The sequence below is a fragment of the Dermacentor variabilis genome, chromosome 8 (genome assembly GCF_050947875.1).
Source record: "Dermacentor variabilis isolate Ectoservices chromosome 8, ASM5094787v1, whole genome shotgun sequence".
NCBI classification, from domain to species: domain Eukaryota; kingdom Metazoa; phylum Arthropoda; class Arachnida; order Ixodida; family Ixodidae; genus Dermacentor; species Dermacentor variabilis.
The window spans coordinates 12,014,419-12,030,840 of NC_134575.1; the positions used below are offsets into that span (position 1 = coordinate 12,014,419).

General features: G+C 45.9%; 1 protein-coding gene and 1 long non-coding RNA gene across 2 annotated transcripts in view; one reads left to right on the plus strand and one right to left on the minus strand.

Annotated features, from left to right (window-relative positions):
- Window positions 1–16,422, minus strand: part of LOC142589624 (caskin-2-like) — a 330,427-nt gene that overhangs the window by 255,336 nt on the left and 58,669 nt on the right. The window contains exon 2 of the mRNA XM_075701132.1: window positions 2,140–2,191. Coding sequence (XP_075557247.1) covers window positions 2,140–2,191 — 52 coding nt within the window. The remainder of the gene's footprint in view (window positions 1–2,139; window positions 2,192–16,422) is intronic.
- LOC142590866 (uncharacterized) lies at window positions 8,765–12,118 on the plus strand. Its single transcript, XR_012830245.1, has 3 exons — window positions 8,765–9,182; window positions 10,984–11,193; window positions 12,027–12,118. It is a non-coding gene; the product is annotated as an uncharacterized LOC142590866 (long non-coding RNA).

Consider the following 16,422-nt stretch of genomic DNA (forward strand, 5'->3'; position numbering starts at 1 on the left):
CGGCGGCGGCTGCGTATGACGCGGCCGCGCGGGCCATATATCTTGAAAGCGACCTGCAATGGAGAAAGAGTGCGCCGAGTGATGAAAGCTTCGTGTGCGCTGTGTTTTCGCCACTTAGTTCGCGTTGAGGCGAGAGGCAGCACGAAGGTAAATCTGCTCGCTACTGCGGGCCCTATCCTTAAAGCGATCGTCTTACAAGACGGACGAACGGACGGGCTTCGTAGTTGGGTAGGCATAGAAATGCTTACGCACCTAAAATGAAGTGAAATTGAGCCACATGGAAAATTAGCCTTGGGCAAGTGATAGGCAAGCCGAAATTTCTAGCTACCTAAAGCGCGCGGAGAGTGCGGGGGAGAGTTGCGCATATGGCGACTGACGAGCGCTGATCGTGACGATGGCATCGCTAAAGGCTACCACGCATTAAACAATACCTTAAATGGTCCGGCAACCATGTGGGGCCTATTTCCCAAGAGTCAACGCGCAGATGGGCCCTGAAGGAAAGGAGGAGCTGCGTCAAGAGAAGGTTGCCTTGCCGAGACTACAGCTGACGTCATGCTCCCTCCCAGTCAATTTCCTTTCCCTTCCTCCCCGTGTAGCAAGAACCACACAGCCCATAAACAGGTGGCCATTACCTTCGCTTCCTCCGGTTACGAGGTGCTACTGCCTGGGTGCGCTCTTGCAGTTCGCGAAAATAAATTTCCGGGGGCTGACTACGTGTTTCACTAAGAGCTGGCTTTTACGATGACAGGTACTTGGGCGTATCTAAATACACGCGCACGCACGCACGCTCGCACCTAACCCCTCCCCCCCGCCCGCACACACACACACACACACACACACGCGCGCGCCCGCAGCAGCAACAACAAAAGAAAAATGCCCTGTCGTACATGTGGCAGCTCCTGTCTCCACTGAACGGTGAGGCGCTGCTGTATGCCACTTTCGTGGTCGCAAAACACGCCACGATGCTGCGCTTCTCCGTTGAACGGACACTGAAAGTGCTCATGAGGGGCTTTAACAGACCGCGGCGTCATTCATCGCAAGGAATAGCGCGGGCTATAGCACCACAGTGCGCTGGTAAACAACTACGTAAGTTGAAAACGACATACAATTGCAAGCGCAATGAGTTGTCTCTTTGTGTATACCTTATGGACGACTCAAGAACGCTTGACTTCAAGTGTCTTGCGCCTGCCGTACCTCTAGGGCTAGACCGCCAGATTTGGGCTGTTACATTGGTAACGATTCATATTAGGCTTGAGCAGTGCACTAGGGATATTCGTCTACCCTTGTCTTCAGCGTTAAGCGCACACATGATCCTTGAACACGCGTGAAGAATAATCCGAGACTTTGTCTCCACCGCATTGTCACGTTAGGCAGTCTACGGCGACTTTGTTTGCTTCCTTCCTTCTTTTTCTCTCTTTTCTTTTTCTCGAAACAGCGGCAAAAGGCAGCATCTTCCTCTGCACACTGAGCGCCTATGGATCTTACTAGAGGTTACTAAAGATTTTGCAGCAATACATATGAGCTCCGCCGCAATTCTCTACAGTGAAAGTTGTCGATAGTGGCAACTGGCCAAGTTATGAACTGGGCATATGTAGGCTTCGACTTCTTAGCCCTAACGGTCAATTAATCGATCTCCTGGTGCTTTGTCTTTATTTACGGGAATAAAGTCTAACCATACGCCTTACGATAGTAAACCTTTCCCACTGATTGCGAGCTAGAACAGTACAGCTATCGAATTTACGAGTGCAGGCGCCCTTTTTGTAGAGGGCAGAAGATGCCATTCTTGTAGCAAAGATTATATGCACATAAAATGAAAAAAAGAAAGTGTCAGCGTAGTGCTTCCAGGAAGATCACGGAAAAGGAGCTTTGCTTTTTTGGGTGCCTTATTCATGAGCGCAGTGCGCATGATCGAGTGTCGCATGCCCGTTTCGATATATAATATTTGACCGACAGGAGTTGGTTGTGCTAACTCTATGACCTAAACTCCATGACGACGGGGTTTCAAATAAAGCAGTTGAAAGCATGCGCTATAAGTGGGCCTATACGCGAACAACTCGTCCAACTATCTGCGTTGTCCTACAACAGGCACAGCCTCCAACAGATGCCTAGGGTCGCTCGGCATAACATCCGCTCGCTTACCCATCGCTGTCTCGCGTGTCTACGTGTGTCCGCCGCTCGCCGGTCAGAATTCCTGCAACGAGAGATGGAAAACGTGTGTGAGGAAACGGGATGAAACACGTATAGCGCACACGAGACAGTAGAGACGCTCTGTCTCGTTTGGAGTATGTAGATAACTTTAGCACACAATTACGCACTTCTTTCGTCATCGCTACCGCTTCGCTTACCTGCCAGCTTTGCACGAGCTAGATAAGCCCCGCAGCGCATTCAACTGGTGCCGCTTAACTAGCACGCGCAAGACTCTGCATGTGCGCGGAGATGGTAGCAAAGCTTTATATCGCTACGCGGCACAAACCCGTGCAATGCGGACGAAGTCAGCCCTGCAAATGGAAGATAGTCGATGCAGCGTTGCTTTGTACACATATCTTACAGGTTTTCTGCGCCATCAGGCACATGCAAAGATTCACATATCATTTTCGTAATTTGCAGATTTTGATGTGATCAGAGGAGACAATCGTGCATGCTCTCTTTTGAGCTGCATGCCCCAGCCTAACATGACGGTGCTTAACAATACTAATTGAATGTCTACAGACTGATCGCTTCATTACGAGATGACGTATGTTTACGTTATCGGGAAATACTACTTAAAGATTCCTACCCGGTAACCTTCCTGTCTACGCGCCGAGGAATCACGGCCTCCATCAGGCACAACTATACCAACACCCATCGTGAAAGAGCCTTACATCCAAGCACGAGCTCTTGTGGAGGCACGCGCACACACACACAAATATCTGTAGCCAGAAGCACATAAAAACACTCGCGGAGAGTGCGGACGATAAAGACGCTCAAGGCACAACAAAGGGGAGAGAAACGAATAAAGCGAAGCCGGGCAGTTTAGCAGCAGACGACATTTAGACGCCCATGCATCAAAGCAGACGACGACGCGCCAGGCAGAGGATCCATCATAATCGTTTGCACTCAGTGGCATCGAGCGCCGTCTATTTAGGGGGAAACCCCACTCCCCGCGGTATTCACCGCCCGTTCGTGGCCCTCGGGCGGTCAACGAGCCGGTATAACAACAGACGAACTCAAACGATCAAGGAAGCAAAATCGGAGACCGAAAGGGCGTAGCAGGGCAGGACGGCAGCGACGATAAAGAAAGAAACAAGCAAAAAATCAAACAATAAGAACGCACAGCCGCCACAAAATATCTGTCAGTGTGCACTTCAGGACGGGGAATTTATATTCATAACTATCGCCGGGACGTGACAGGCCTGATTCACGCATAACTTAAGTAGATAAAATAAGCAAAAGAAGCTGAGAGAGACAACAGCTAAAAGTACTGATAACAGGGGTATCGAGAGCAGCGAAGTATGGTCCCCCTCTTTAAGGGCCCGAGATTCCCCCACCCAGCCTCACTTAGGAGTGTTTAAAGAAGCGCCCATACAGTGAATCAATCCCCATTTTCAAAGCCGAGTACAATTTCTTGTTTCAGATGTAGGAACTGCGAACACAGAAACGGGGAGGAATGGGATGGCCTTTCACTTCTCCGGTTCGAAAACATTTACGCTCCTTTGGAAATAAAATAAAATAGGGACAGAAATGGTATCGAGACGTTAAAGAAAGCGCATAAGTCAGGCTATATGGGGTCGTGTTTTTCTTGCCAGCAGCATACGACATTCTGTCGATTCTTAGTTTAGCCATCTGCTTCTCGCTCACCGTGCCCTGTTGATATCCGGGGTGCCTATATATGGTCTTTTTGTTGATGGAGATCGTCTGCTGCAACGATGGCTTTACAACATCATGCTTCGCCCTTTGATTCGATTTAGTGCCAGCCGTTCCCGGGGCGAACCCCCTGCCTTCGATGTTTGAGAAAAGTAAAACAAAGGGGACCCACTACTACACTTTCGGCTTAGCGGGCCTAAGGCGGCATCCTACAAATACTCCGTCGCTCTCCGGGGAGGAACGGTTTCGACAAAACCGTCTGTTCGAACAAGAGAAAAACGTCGCATGAACGAAGTGAAAAATACTTGAATAGTTAGCAGATAAGCATTTCACGGGAAGAGTATCGTCTGCTTAAGAACCAACGCACCAAAACGAGAGCAAGTGAAGCAGACGAAAAGTGGAGACGCAGACGGCGGCGGATGGTGGGGGGTTGAACAAGAGCAGCCGAAAATTAAGCGCAACAGGAAATTCTCTGGTGCGCCGACAGTCGCGCCGTCATTAGTAGCTCGCGGCGATAATCGGAAGACAGCGCCCGCCCTGTACGGCGCAGCGGAAGTGCTAGTCGCGTGGGAGTGAGTCGGAAGTGACAAGATGGCGAGGTGATTAAGGCCCGCCTTCACACTTCCGCGCGGGCAAGGCCGATCGAATGCCGCATTACTGCGTATGCTTTAATTAATCAGCTGCAGATACCACCTCAGTGGAAACGGCAATGTCAATACGCTTCGGCGAATTCGTCTCGATTATGCACACGACTTGGCGAAGTGCTCAACGAGGCGCTCGAGGATAACGCGTTCAGTGCATGTGAGATTAGCCTTTCTCGGCTTAATTTAGAGTGTATGCAAATGTAATCTGATTGCCAATCAACTCGATTAGCAGTTGGGTAAAAAGAAAAACGGCGCCGTTAACACACAAATGACATAAGCTCAAACGCAGTGTCCAGACATGCATGAAAATTAGAGGAATCGCAGAGTGGCACTGCGGAACGCGTTCTTGGAAATTCCTTCTTGAAATTTCACAGTAACAGTTGTGCAAGCGCGCGTGACGAACGCTCATTATATCAGGCACGCGCTTCTTTCTTGGCAGCTGCCCCAAAGCTTCAAAGTCAGAATCACTATCCGAGCTCGATCATGAGGATTCCGTAGCTAAGGTCTTCTTAAACAATACGCGTTTTTAATACGAATAAGCATAGATAAATACGAGCACCACCGTTTTTGTCTAAGACAAAATAAAACTCAAATGATTTCGAAGACTAGATCGCCCTTCAGAGAATTTTCACAGAAAAGCACCACACATGCTATGTAAGGTTACCTTATCAGGGTAAACTGATGGTGCTATGTGAAATTACCTTATCAGGGTGAACTGATGGTGCATTGTGAAGTTACCTTATCAGGGTAAACTGATGGTGCTATGTGAAGTTACGTTATCAAGGTAAACTGATGGTGTTATGTGAAGCAATCTTATCAGGGTAAACTGATGGCGCTATTTGAAGTTACCTTATCAAGGTGAACTGATAGAGCTATGTGAAGTTACCTTATCAGGGTAAACTGATGGTAAATGCATTCCCAAATGAAGACACATGCGGCAAGAGCTCTATATATAGTGCACCGGGTACACATTCATCGCAGTGTTACGCAAGACGCAATTGAGCTCAGCGGACGAATTCGTCGCTCGATACAATATGGTAAAAACAAGAAGAAGAGGAAGTGTAGGTTTCCCGCTCCTCACGGCGTCTATAGTAATGTCCAACGCTCAGGTATAAATCTGCGCCTAGCCTACCGTTCGACCTGTTCCGAGAGCTCTCCGTGGAGGGTTCAGGCGGCATAAAATATGCAGGAACAATTCGCAAGCCGAGTCAGGGACGCACGGAAGACAAAGCAATCAAGCAAGAGCAGAAGCAGCCGGAAATGGGCGACTACGAGAGCAGAAGCTGAACACAAAGATCTAAAAACAAGCAAGGCACTCCCTCCATTCGCGAGATAGAACAATCGTGAGCCGTAATAACGGTCGCCGAACCATCGCACGAAACGACAATGAAAAACCACTGCACGCAAAGAAATAAAGGAAGGACGTAGGAAGAAAGTCGGGGTGGGAAGACAATTCGTCACGAAACACGGCTTTTTGGTCCATGTGTACACAGCGCGAACGTAACGGGCATGCGAGGCGCGAGAAATGGCAATTGTCATCCCCTACGCGAATACGGCTGTGAACATACGGAGAGGAACGGAAAAAATATCAAAGAAACGCCAGAGAAAAGGCCGCCTGTGCGTGGGAAAAAGCATAGCTTCACACGCCTCGACGCGTCTGCTGTTGGTGCCGTCGTCTGCACGCGAAAATCGCCCCGCGGCACGAAAAACGCGCAGCGCGCGGAATATATCGTCTGCTATACGTGCACACTCTCGTGCTTCCATTGTCTCAGCTTTTGCAGAGGCATATGCTCGCAAATGCGAGTTTGCGTTTGGAGGCCTATAGCAAGAAGTACTTCGCCGGAACGTATTTGCTAAATTCGCTCTCAATCTCTTATTTCACGCCAGTGCTTTGTGGAACTACGACAGAGCGACACTCCTGCCATCTGCTACATGGGTCGGAGAATGTTCGTCGTCTGCTATGTAACACTACCACGCAGCTGTCGTGTGTTACTCGAAAGCGCACGGTGAGCGATGCGAATTTGCTTTCAGATCGCTGTGACACTTTCATGTGTTTCTGGTACCCGATTTCTGTTTTCAGAATTAAACTTAATTCAGACAACGCAAAAGATAAAGAGAGAGGGGGAGGAGTAGGATAAAGCCGCAGTTTCGCTCGAAAGGCGAAACATTAACAGCAATACAGCAATGTATTCACAAACTAATGTGCGTAGATGTATAGGTTATGTAAATAGCAGTAAGCATTCACTTACGAGCGAAGCAAGCATGGTGTTACGCCAGCAAATATATATATATATATATATATATATATATATATATATATATATATGAAGCGATCTCTGACTAAGTCCGCGAGCACTCGCTGTCGCAACCCTGGCGTGATAATGAGGGCCGGCATACTCCCATACAAAAATGCTTCCTTACTTTCTTTAGAACTTTTATCAACTTCCTATCAACTTTAGTAACATCCTATTGACTTTTACTTTTTAGTAACGTTTGTCAAAAGAAAGTTGGTTGCTTCTTTTCTAACTTCAGTATGTAAAAAGAAAGTTACTAGAAAGTTAAGACACACTATTTTAACTTTTTAGTAACACCATTCAATAGGAAGTCAATAAGAATAATTATGTTCTTAAAGTACATAACCCAAGTTACAAAACATGCATGAATATTATTAAATAAGGTTATAATTATTCAGTGAACATGGCTGGTGCAAGACAGTCTTGTTTCATGCACAGGTGTAAATTTCCTCAATTTTCAATCAACTTTCTAGTAACACTGGTTACTAGAAAGTTGTTAAATATGATTTAGTGAGAAATGAACAGATAACATAATCTCAACTATAAATGAATATGCAAAGACTGGCTGCTTTAAAAAAATGCTTTTTTGCACAGTAACTGTTTTCCTAATTTTTAATCAACTTCCTAGTAACAGATGATAGTAGAATGTTCATAGAAAAAAAGTGCTTCTAACACCGGACGCTAAGAGGAAATATGGTCGCACCAATTCAACATGAGGGCACGTATTCTCGAAAACACAACAGCTAGCGCCATGGGAAGCGTGCATATGAGCGGTGATCATGAATTCGTGCTCAGTAGGTGTCAAAGAAGTCCGTAGGCCATGCACCATTGCAAGCAGACGGAGCTGCACGGACGACGCGCTGATCGGCTCGTGTTCGCCAACCAAAGCGAGAGACACACGGTCCGATTTGGTGTCCGACCCGGCGTCCGACGCGCCGAAACGGCAGCCCGAATCGAGGTGTTTTGCCGTGCCGAAGCGCCGGATCGGGCGACTGGCGAGATCGGGAGCCGCGACGCGAGGGCATTTCGCGGGCAGACATCACACACCGACCGTCTGAGCGAGGCCGCTCGCTTCGCTTGCACGTTTGCCCTTCGCAACGACTGCGTCGAGTAAACCAATTGTATTTAATTACGACCGACCTAATGTGTACAGTGTTAATTGTTTTGGCAAAAATAAGCACTCTTCGACGAGCTCGGCCTGGATCGCAAGCGCCGTCGGCCGCAGCGTCCGCCTAGCTATGCCTACCGGCCCTATCGCTGGCTTTAGTGGAGCCGTCAGTGGACAACGCGCCGTCGTGAAGTGTTCTGTCACTCGCAGGGGGATAATTTTATCGACAGTGTTCGCGTAAAGCGAAGCAGTGTCGTGCAGAGCTGTTTATATTGCGTTTCTCGACGTGGATATGAACTCAAGCCATGCTCAAGCTGGGGAGCTGGATGTGGGCGGAGCTTACGCGCCGCTCAATCTTTCGGATGCACGCCATGTGACATCGCACATGTGCACGCACCGTGTGCTTCCCCCCCTCCCCCGAATCGCCGGAGCATGCAGCGCCGCACGTCGGATCGGACACCGAATCGTACCGCGTGTGTCTGTATAGCTCGCTCATGGTACGGCTTAAGTCCCTGTATATTCTTTATAAATAAGGAAGCCTACCTAGACACTGTAAACCCAACGATTGGGGCCTAAATGCCTGTCCGCCTCCCAGCTACGGCTTCCTTTGAGTGACAAAGTCCGATCTCGAAGGCCATGCTTTTGCAAGCTGCATGCACCTGAAGCAATTGCGAATCTTGAAGGCAACATCCGCTTCGTTTTTATTATATATACATTTCCTTAAACATCGTATCACAAAGTACAATATACACACTTTTGGACCCAACAAATCTATTAAAGGACCCTACGAAATGTAATTAGGAAAAAACACGCAATTTTTTAATTTAAGATACATTTTTCTAAAAACCGCAGAGTGGCGCTACGGCACTATTTGTTTGGTCGACACACCACGTTGGTTGTAGTGAATGCTCCTTGCATTTAGGTGGTATTTGAGTTATATTTTAGAAGTGCCTAGACAAAATGTGCTCCTTGTCGTGTGCAGTAACCATTCCGAACCCTCCGGACTCGTGTAACTCTATTAGTTCGCCGTGTGTTTCGAGCGATCCACCAGTGTCGACAGTGAGTGCCCTAGTACAGCGCCCGTCCGAGCTGCCTTTGTTCTGCCGAGCTGCCTGCCCGCGCTCTCGTGAAAAAGCCTGGTACTGGGGCTTCGAATCTTAGTGTATGCAAGACTGTTGAAGGTTGTGCTTTTGTGGAGCTGGAGTTCATCGGAAGTTCTACAGTGCGTGCGCAAGAGAAACGTCGGTGCCTCTGTACCTGTTAGACGAAGGAGCGTTTGCCAAGTCTTGAAAGGTAAGCAAGTTTGGCGCTTGCGCGCATTCTCGAAGCTTATGATTTACGTAATGAGCGTTGTGTAACTAGCTCGAGCAAAGCGCTTTCCTATCGTATGTTAGCCATGTTGCTGTGCACATTTAGCAAGCAATTTCACGAAAGCTTCCTCTGATGTTACAGCGTACTTGCATTCTGCTACCCGCCTTGATTGCTATGCCTGAATGGGCACACAATTATGAAAACACATTGAAAGTTGGTGTTCGTTCGGTAGTTTCCTGGCAAGAAGTTATTCGCTATATAGGCATTCCCGCAAGTGCAGTACATGTGTAATGTATACGTCGATGTATCATGGGCTTCGCGCGTTGACACACGATTGCTATGTTTGACGCTTAAGCAGATAGAAGCTTGTATGAAGGTTTTTGTATGTATACAGTTCGGTTTGGAGGTCCGCGTCGCAAGAACCTGTGTGTATTGTTTATGTTCTTGAGTGTCTTCGCGTATTTGTCTTCTATGTTACAGAGCGTATATAGGCCGATATTACAATAACGAGGTTTATTTTTAATCTAGACATTTTAATCAGACGCCGGCCTTTAAGAAACACAGACCAACCAAATCTTAATAACGAGATGTCAGCTCTTGCAATCGTAGGTTACGGCAGTGCGTAATAATTTAAAGACTGCGATTTTGTAGCGATACTTACCCCTCGATTCTATATCACTCTTCTCGCCCACCGCTAACGGCCGGCAGCTGCAGTACGTAGCACGGGCCGGGGCGTCGGTCAGACTACTAACAAATAGCGAAAAGGAATAGCATCGCTACAAAATCGCGGTCTTTAAATTATTACGCAAATTTTGTGCACAATGAGATGTTATAAACACATCTTGCATGTACATGAAAAAAAGGTTTACAACAGAGATAACATATATACATGGGCGCATATATGTGTCAATAAAATACTCGAGCCTCTTTCTGCCTACAGAAAAAGAAGTTATGTCTCCTCGAGGGCATGGCTGCTTGCACTAATGAACCTCCAAGGGAAGGTTTTCTCTAATCCCTATTTTTGATATCTAAATGCTTATATGACATGTCATGTACAAACTGCTTGCATCAATTTCTCATTGGGATGAGCTGTCTAAAATTTAATTTTCAGTAATAATTGCAATAATTAGCTCCTTTCACCTGTCTTCTAATGACTATAAAGTTCTATGCTTCTACCTTGACAAACCTTTTATGAAATTAGTTTGATGAAGCCCAATATACAGGGCTTTCTAAATTGAAGGTATCAGTACCTATTAAAGACTATGCTAACTATGAAAATGCTGCTTGTGTATGTGGTTTATTCACTCTGTCAGACAAAATCTTTACACCCAAGTGCAGTCAGTAAATTGAAAACTGCATATCTGCAAGGGGAAGTCAGAATTGTATTTGAAGACAATTGCATCTTGTTTGATAGTTCTCGAGCACTTGTGTGTCACTAATCGAGCACAGCTTGGCCCAATACTCGATGAGGCTTGAAGCTTTCAATGTCTGCTAATCACTAAAACAGCACCAGATCTCACTCTGTGTCAAGGGGTGGCACACATTTGCTTAGTTCTAGGCAGATGCATGTCTTTCTTTCGCATTGAAGTTCCCAATACTTTCTAGTCTTACGTAAAAGTACACAGCTCAGTACAATGCATGTATGGTATACGTAAGGCTGCTTTGTTCTTTAAACCGAATCAACAAGAGCAGCTACTTCTGTTTTTGCAAACCTTACCCTATTTCCTAACCATTCCTTGATCATACGTGTATAAAATGAATCTGTGCTTGTATTGTTTCACAGGTAGACATCGGTGGCGGTGTATATGTTGAAAAGGGCCTGCTGAAGAGACTGTGCCTGGATGCTAACAACTCAGGCTTTCACTTCGCGGAGGGCCTCCTTAAAGCCCCTTTTTCAATAGAAGACGTTGAAGGGAGGTCCTTCTTTGGGCGGCTGTCAAATGCCTTCCACAGAAGGATCCGTTGGATTCCAAGAAGGTCAACACCATACTAGGTATGTGTGTCACAAAGAAGCATCTTAATATTCTTTGTGCAGTTTTCAACAAAACTCCTTTCATGGCAATTTCAGTGCTATCTTAGGGTATACTCCTTTCCTTCCAGCTAAAATAGCTATTAACCTGATTATAATAGCATATTATAATGCAAGCTTTGCCACCATAACTAGAAAATTGTCATTACTGTTGGCATATGTATTTTTGTGATAGAGGCCCTGGTCATATTAATGCACTGATAATATAATATCCTGTCTTGTGGAAAGCTAACATGTTTAGTAACAAGCTCGCTTTGACAATGTCTGCCTGCACAGCAAAGGCATTTTCTAATCTTGCTGCAGAACGTCCATAATGCCTGTTCAACTGCTTACATGTTGCTTGTATCATTTCGTGGTTCTTAAGTGCAACACAAAAGTCAACTCTTCTATGTACCTGTGCGCAAGCAAAGCTGCAGCACAGTTCTGACTAGCACCTTGCCTTTCCTAAGATAATTCACACATGAAACTTCCATGTACTGGTCACAATACGAATATCGAAGTTCATTAAACTGAAGTTGATTTACAGCTTTTGTTTGTAGATGACAATTGGTATGATAGAGCTTATGTGTCATGCATCTGTTGGTGTTACGCACATTCATCACGCTCCCAGCTCTAATGCACTAATTCAGTCATTTCATGCATTTTAGGACTTTGCAAAAAACAGGTGGAGATGTTTAGAGCTCACAGGGTTGAAAACTTGTGTCTTGTGCACTTCCTTTTTAAGAAACAGATGCATGGTGTGTTGCAATGTCGCTGTAGCAAAACTAATGTATTGCCTTTTTTCTTCTCTTTTCTAGACTACACAACGCAACATTTCAGCCTACTTCCAGGGCAGCCGGAGAACTCGTCCTCATTACTAGCCTGGGGATATTAAATGGATGTGTTCAAGCACAAATGTAAACCTGTCTTCTTCTGTTGCATGTCACCCCTGGCCACTTGGCAATCACTATTCGCCACAGACAGATAGTTGACAGGATGTTACTAGCAAGTCGTTAGGATGTATAAAGGTGGTTAATAAATAGTCGCTGCACAGTTTTTAGGAAGTAAATAAAGATTTTATTCAGAGATAATTAAAGCTTATTTTTGCAATATATAATTGCAAAAGTAATTACCTCTGAATAAAATTTTTATGTACTTCCTAAAAACTGTGAAGCGACTTTTTATTAACCACCTTTATACATCCTAACGACTTCCTAGTAACATCCTGTCAACTATTTGTCTGTGGCGAATAGTCGACAGGATGTTACTAGCATGTTGTTAGGATGTATAAAGGTAGTCAATAAATAGTCGCTTCACAGTTGACACTTTCTACCGACATAAGATAATAAGCAGTCGGTAAGAATTCTATCGACATTTTATATCTATACTTTCAATTCAATATCGGTGGCCAATAGTCGGTAGGAGGTTACTAGGAAGTTGTTACGGTGTCTAAAGACGGTTTATAGAATGTCGATAGGTTCTAGTAACATTTGTCTAAAGACGGTTTATAAAATGTTACTAAAAATTTTTGTAAGGGCTGGGAGCGGGCGTGCTTGCCCAAAGCGAACGTTTCGTGCTGCAGCTCGCTCTACCATTCAAGTGAGCCGAGTCTCAAAATACTCAGATTACACAACTTCCCATATGATAAGCCGTTGTATGTAGGCTATTTGGTTCTTGAACATGGAAGCCAACTTGCGCTGCATAGTTGATATGAAATGAATACAAAGAAAAAAACAACACAGAAACACAAAAGACGATGCACGAACTATTAACTGCTTCTTCACACCCAAAAAGATACGTTCCCACAAAGAACAGTCGAAATGAAAGCGCGCATGCTTCATAACAGTGAGTGCCGCTTACTGCTTCGTTTATCTGGATTTAGCAGTGGGATTTCCTTGTCACGTAATGTCATGGATCAAGTGCTGGTGTACGGCCGATAGCACAGCAAGAGCAAAATTTAAAATTTTTTTTTTCTAGCGCAGCCGTGGAACGTGAAATAGTCTTGACGCGTGAAAGCGGTCAAGCAGGCGCATATAGGCAGTACCGTTTGATTTCAGCCTTTATGTCTAGGCTGCGAAGAAGAAAACATTTAGCGGCACCTTTGGTCCCGAGACTTTTGCTCTCGACTGTTTATACGTGTTAAATAAACTCCAGCACAAGGCGCGCGTGAAGGACAGCGCGCATGAAACCGGCAGCCACCTCAGCTTGTCCTTGCATGCTCGCCCTTCGCCCTGCCACCCGCGGGCCGCAGCAGACGACCTCCAACGTACGGCGCGCGGGTCGCGTATGCACTCGGCAACGCGGGTAGAGTGGCCCAGCGCAGGCAGCCACGGCGCAGCGAGGGTTCGATCACGTGACCTCCAACAAGGGGCGAGCGAGGATCGCGTAGGGTGCCTCGATGCGCGCGCCCTCTCACGGCGGCGGAGGGGAGCGCGCGCATCGAGGCACCCTAGGATCGCGAGGATCGCGTGCATCAAGGCGCCATCTAGCTCGGCTCCCCCTTGCAGGCTTGCCCTTGCAGCCGCAACACATGAACTGACAGGCAACAATGCGGCAATACGGCAAGTGGGCCGCTCATTCTCCTTACATTTGGACTTCATTGCGACAGCACAGCGGCGGCGGTGAGAATGCGCCTAGAGTGTCTGCATAGCTGCTAACGCAATAATAAAAAAATACTTCGTTCTTTATTTCGTATTTCCTTTTTGCCTTCGTCGCCGCTGTTCGGAATATTGCTCAAAGAACGATGCAGCAAACCGTACCGTACAAAGGAACTCACGATGTGGATGCACAGCACGGAACCTGAAACAAGAACGCTATGACTTCGAAACCGATGGAAAAGCTCCTCTGGTACAGCAACAACATTTTCCGACACTGAAGTCGCAGAACGCCTAATTTAAATAATGTTAGTCAAGACAGCACGATGTAAACCGAATTAACCGTTTACCCATATATAGCAGATCCAATGTCGAGTAGAGCACCAGAACTCCGGCGAACATATGAATACATGCGCGTCTTCCTACATCAGGTGGAAATCGCCACTCGCACCTGTAGCCTTTAAACTGATTTACTAAATCATTCCAGCTTGATTCGACGACGTGGAACGTTTCTTTTTCTTCTTTTTTTTTTACACGTGATAACCACGAACGTGGCAGAATCTTAATCAGCCGCTTATATTACGAGCTTACCAACAACACCGGCTAGTGAGCATTTAGTCACGGTATGTTTATTTACATCACACGAGAAGTTTCCTCTGAAGCAGTCGCAGCCTTTTGTTTCGTCCAATAATGCCAGAAGTAGGCGTCGTATTCGATTTATCTTTCTTTCTTTTTTTGGCAATATGCAGGTAAAACAAAATACATGTGCAGTCACGCATAGATGACAAAGCGTATCCTTAAAGCACAAAGCACCTCAAAGACTGCGCGCTTTATATGCCTACCATTTCCGACGTCAATCTCCACACAAGTCGTCCAATTTACCGTTTGCAAAAATTAGTTAACTTTTTTTTTTTTTTTGCTCCATGCATGGGTGACAACTTTCGGAAGCGAAAATAACAGGTCTAACTAACCTGCAAACAAGAAAAAAATAATAATAAAAGCGAACTGAAGCGAGTCATGAAGATGTACAAAAATAAATTAAAGGGAAAAAAAAGCGGTGACACGAACGGAAGCACCGCTTCGCACGCAAGGAGTGTCATCGGCGTCGGCGGACGACGTTTGCAGACGATCAGCGTGCAGGAGTGCGCGAGTACTCCACGCCGTCAGATGCATGCAGCGCTGCCGCAAACTACACGAATAGCAGAAGTGGCGCCGGCGAAACGAGCACTGTTACGAAGTTGGAAGCGCTCCACAAGTGTTACGCAACGTGGATAACAGCGCCATTGCAGAAGGGATTTGCAGAGACGCCGCCGCGTTGCCGTATTTCTTTCCCGATTCTGTGTCCCGCGCTAGTGTCGTTTTCGGCGTTTTGTAGTAGCACTTGCCGAAGCTGTTGAAATCACTTGGGCCAATTGCGACCAGAACACGCAAAGCCCTGGCTGAACCGGCCAGCGCGTTACGCTCGGAGTATAGAAGCCGACGGTGCTGCCTGTAGCCAAAGGAGTTTTATGCAAGCGACGCCGATACGCCGGAAATTCGGCGGGACAAACTGTTCTAACCCATCTTCGTTTGAGCAGCGAAACAAGATAGCGAGGTAAAAGACGCGAGAGAACTTCGCGTGTCCTGCGTGTGTTAATCAGCGCTAAAACTGAGTTACGGATTAGCTTCACCAACGCAGCGACCGAACTTACACGTTCCAATCGTGCAAAGCGTGGATTCTTCCTTGCTCTTAGCTATGGTTTGCTCAACAAAGCACTCTTCGGCCTTTCCAAACACACGCCGTTTGTGAACTAAGTTCTTAGAGTTCAAAATTATAGGATTCATTGCAGAAATTCTAGTGAAGAACCTATACGAATACTCAAGCATACTCAGGATTTATATACGCCTGACACTAAATTTCAAACGTTGTTCGACAGTTATAGTAACCATAGGGCCGTTGTACTGAACAACCCTGTTTCACGCCGAAGAGCTAGGAAAAGTCTGACCGCGGAAAAAGGATAAGTTAAAATGATTACTGATCGCAAAAGGACATCAATAACGTTACAAGAAGCCACAAAGGCCGTTTGGAGCCATTGTGCTGAAGTTTATAAAAATCTATACCTAACATATACCTATCGCTCCTATGGTGGTTGAACCGTCACAAAAACTCGTCTTGCAGCCTCTAACGTATGATTTTCCACAACTATATTAGTATTAAACTCGGTGTTAAGAATCGAGCATTAGCATTAGGAGGAAGCTTTAGCTCGGGCCCCAACTTCGATGACTCCTATAAAAATGCATGTAAAACGCAGAAACACTTTCTGAGATAAACACTGGACTGATTTTAATGAAATATCTTGTATTTGCGAGAGAAAGGTAAATTCTAGTGATTGTTGGGAGCGGAATTTAGATTTAGCGACTGAATTATTTAAAGGGAATTTTCAAAAAATGGGTAAGTTTGAAAAGCACGGAGTTTAGACTAAACTCGCAGCTCTGCACCTAGAACAGATATCGAAGTTCTGTAAACTGCATACATTAGAGCATTCAAAGCGAAGAAATGCGATATATCAGTTTTTGTCTTACGTGAAATTGTTACATTGTCTACAAGGGTTTTGCACAAGTCTTACTCACGTATTAGTGA